General features: G+C 44.7%; 1 protein-coding gene across 1 annotated transcript; it reads right to left on the bottom strand.

Moving 5' to 3' along the window:
* Positions 1-286: 286 nt before the first annotated feature.
* LOC138885211 (uncharacterized) lies at positions 287-2612 on the bottom strand. The gene is made up of 2 exons (XM_070166122.1): positions 2531-2612; positions 287-723 (listed from the first exon to the last, which is right to left on the bottom strand). The coding sequence occupies exons 1-2, from the start codon at positions 2610-2612 to the stop codon at positions 287-289; spliced, it is 519 nt and encodes a 172-aa protein (XP_070022223.1).
* Positions 2613-3195: the final 583 nt, after the last annotated feature.

The following is a 3195-nucleotide window of genomic DNA, read 5'->3' as shown; positions in this document are numbered from 1 at the left end:
CTGCCCCCCAAAAATGTGAGGTAAACTGTGTACCTCGGTCAGAAATGATAGACATGGGCACGCCATGAAGACGAACAATCTCCCAAATATAAATCTCTGCCAACCACTCAGAAGAATAGGAAACTACCACATGAATGAAATGCGGTGACTTGGTCAGCCTATCCACAATAACCCATACTGTATCGAACTTCCTCTGAGTCCGTGGGAGTCCAACAACAAAATCTATAGTGATATGCTCCCACTTCCACTTAGGAATCTAGATATTTTGAAATGAACCACCAGGTCTTTAATGCTCGTACTTTACCTGCTGACAATTCAAACACCGAGATACATACGCAATAATATCCTTCTTCATCCTCCTCCACCAATAATGATGCCGCAAATCCTGGTACATTTTAGCGGGGCTCGAATGAATAGAGTACCGAGAACTATGGTCCTCTTCTAGAATCAACTCACGAAGTCCATCCAGATTAGGCACACAAATATGACTCTCCATCCTCAAAACTCCATCATCTCCAGCTATAACCTGCTTTGCACCCCCATGTCGCACCGTGTCCCTAAGGGAAAGCAAATGAGGATCATCATACTGTCGATCTCGGATACGCTCAAATAACGAAGAACGAGCAACTATGCAAGCTAGCACACAACTAGGATCAGAAATATCCAACCTCACAATCCGATTAGCTAAAGCTTGAACATCCAAAGCAAGCGATCTCTTACCAACTGGAATATATGCAAGGTTACCCTTATTGGCTGACTTCCTACTCAAAGCATTGGCCACTACATTGGCTTTCCCCGGATGATACAAGATGGTGATATAATAGTCTTTCAATAGCTCCAACCACCTCATCTACCTCAAATTTAGCTCCTTCTACTTGAACAAGTATTGCAAACTCTTGTGATCCGTGAACACCTCACATGACACGCCATATAAATAATACCTCCAAATCTTCAGTGCGTGAACAATGGCTGCTAGATCCAAATCATGAACTACATAATTATTCTTGTGGATCTTCAACTGTCATGAAGCATATGCAATAACCTTGACATTTTGCATCAACACTACACTAAGTCTAATACGAGATGCATCACAATACACGGTATATGGCCCTGAACCTGTAGGCAATACCAACACCGACGCCGTAGTCAAAACTGTCTTGTGCTTCTGAAAGCTTGCCTCACACTCGTCCAACCACCTGAATTGGGCACCCTTCTGGGTCAACTTGGTCATCAGGGCTGCAATAGATGAAAACCCCTCCATAATCTGACGGTAATAGCCCGCCAAACCTAAGAAACTCCGGATCTCTATAGTTGATGCGGGTCTAGGTCAGTCCTTGACTGCCTCAATCTTCTTAGGATCCACATAAATACCCTCTACCGATACAACATGACCCAAGAATGCTACTGAACTCAGCCAAAACTCTCATTTTGAAAAATTAGCATACAACTGACTATCCCTCAGAGTCTGAAGAATGACTTGAAGATGTTGCTCGTGCTCCTCCCGGCTACGGGAATAGATCAAAATATCATCAATGAAGACAATCACGAAGAAATCCAAATAAGTCTTAAACACTTGGTTCATCAAATCCATGAAAGCTGTTGGGGCATTTGCAACCCGAATGACATCACTAAGAACTCATAATGCCCGTACCGAGTGCGAAAAGCTGTCTTAGGGACATCGGACGCCCTAATCCTCAACTGATGGTAGTCGGACCTCAAATCAATCTTCGAAAATACCTTAGCACCCTGAAGCTGATCAAACAAATCATCAATCCTCCGTAATGGATACTTGTTCTTGATGGTGACTTTGTTTAACTACCTATAATGTGTGCGCATCCTCATCGATCCATCATTCTTTTTAACAAACAACACCGACGCACCCCAAGGCGAGACACTAGGTCTAATAAAGCCTTTATCCAGCAAGTCCTGCAACTGTTCCTTCAACTCTTTCAACTGTGTTGGGGCCATACGATATGGAGGAATAGAAATGGGTTGGGTTCCCGGAGCCAAATCAATGCAAAAGTCAATATCCTGTCGGGTGGCATCCTCGGCAGGTCTGAAGGAAATACCTATGGAAACTCACAAACAATAGGCACAGAATCCATAGAAGGAACCTCAGCACTAGAATTACGAACATACGCCAAATAATCCAAACATCCCTTATCAACTATGCGCCGAGCCTTAATATATGAGATAACTCTGCTGGTAGAATGACCAAGAGTCCCTCTCCACTCCAAATGAGGAAATCCCGGCAATGCTAAGGTCACAATCTTGGCGTTGACAGTCCAATATAGCATGATAAGGGGACAACCAATCCATCCCGAAAATGACATCGAAATCCACCATATCGAGAAGTATGAGATCTACACTACTATCAAGACCCCCAATAACAACCACACAAACATGATAAACACGATCTACTACAATAAAATCACCCACCGGTGTAGACACATATATAGGAGCACTCAAAGAATCATGAGGCACAACTAGATAAGGGGCAAAATAAGATGACACATAGGAATATATGGACCTTGGATCAAATAGAACTGAAGCATCTCTATTGTAAACTGAAACTGTATCTGTGATAACTGCATCAGAGGCCTTAGCCTCATGTCTAGCTAAAATAGCATAACATTGGGGTTGGACCCCACCACCATGAACTACATCCCGAGGTTGGCCTCCTGCTGGCTGGCCTCCACCTCAAGCTGTCTGAAATCTACCTCTAATAGCCTGACCTCCACCTCTAACACCTCTACCCCTACCTCTAGCTGGTTGAGGGGGCAGTGGAACATCTGGTGCTGGAACCATAACACGAGAACCCAAGTGCTGAGAACTGCTCGAAGCTCGAGGTCAAAACCTAACAATGTGCCTTGTATCGCCACAAGTGTAACAAGCCCTTGGCTACTAGGACTGCTGACCCTAAAACTGACACTACAACCTAAGTAACCATCCTGAAAACTCTGGAGCGGTGGTGTACTTATAGGAGCTGGTGGTGCACTGTAGGGCAACTGATCAGAATACTGCATATGAGAACCATGGCCACCTGGAGCACCGTGAGAAGCCTGAAGTGCTAAATGAAACGGTCTGGGAGGATGACCCCTACCAAAAGAATCCCCGCCTCTAGATGAGGCGACACTGAACCTGCCAGAGTAATGGGGCCTCTTGTCAGACCCCTGACCACTCCCCTGTAATAGA

This window comes from Nicotiana sylvestris, chromosome 2 (genome assembly GCF_000393655.2).
Source record: "Nicotiana sylvestris chromosome 2, ASM39365v2, whole genome shotgun sequence".
In the NCBI taxonomy this organism is placed as follows: Eukaryota; Viridiplantae; Streptophyta; class Magnoliopsida; order Solanales; family Solanaceae; genus Nicotiana; species Nicotiana sylvestris.
Note: the sequence above shows the minus strand (reverse complement) of the source record. Positions and strands in the feature narration are given on the sequence as shown.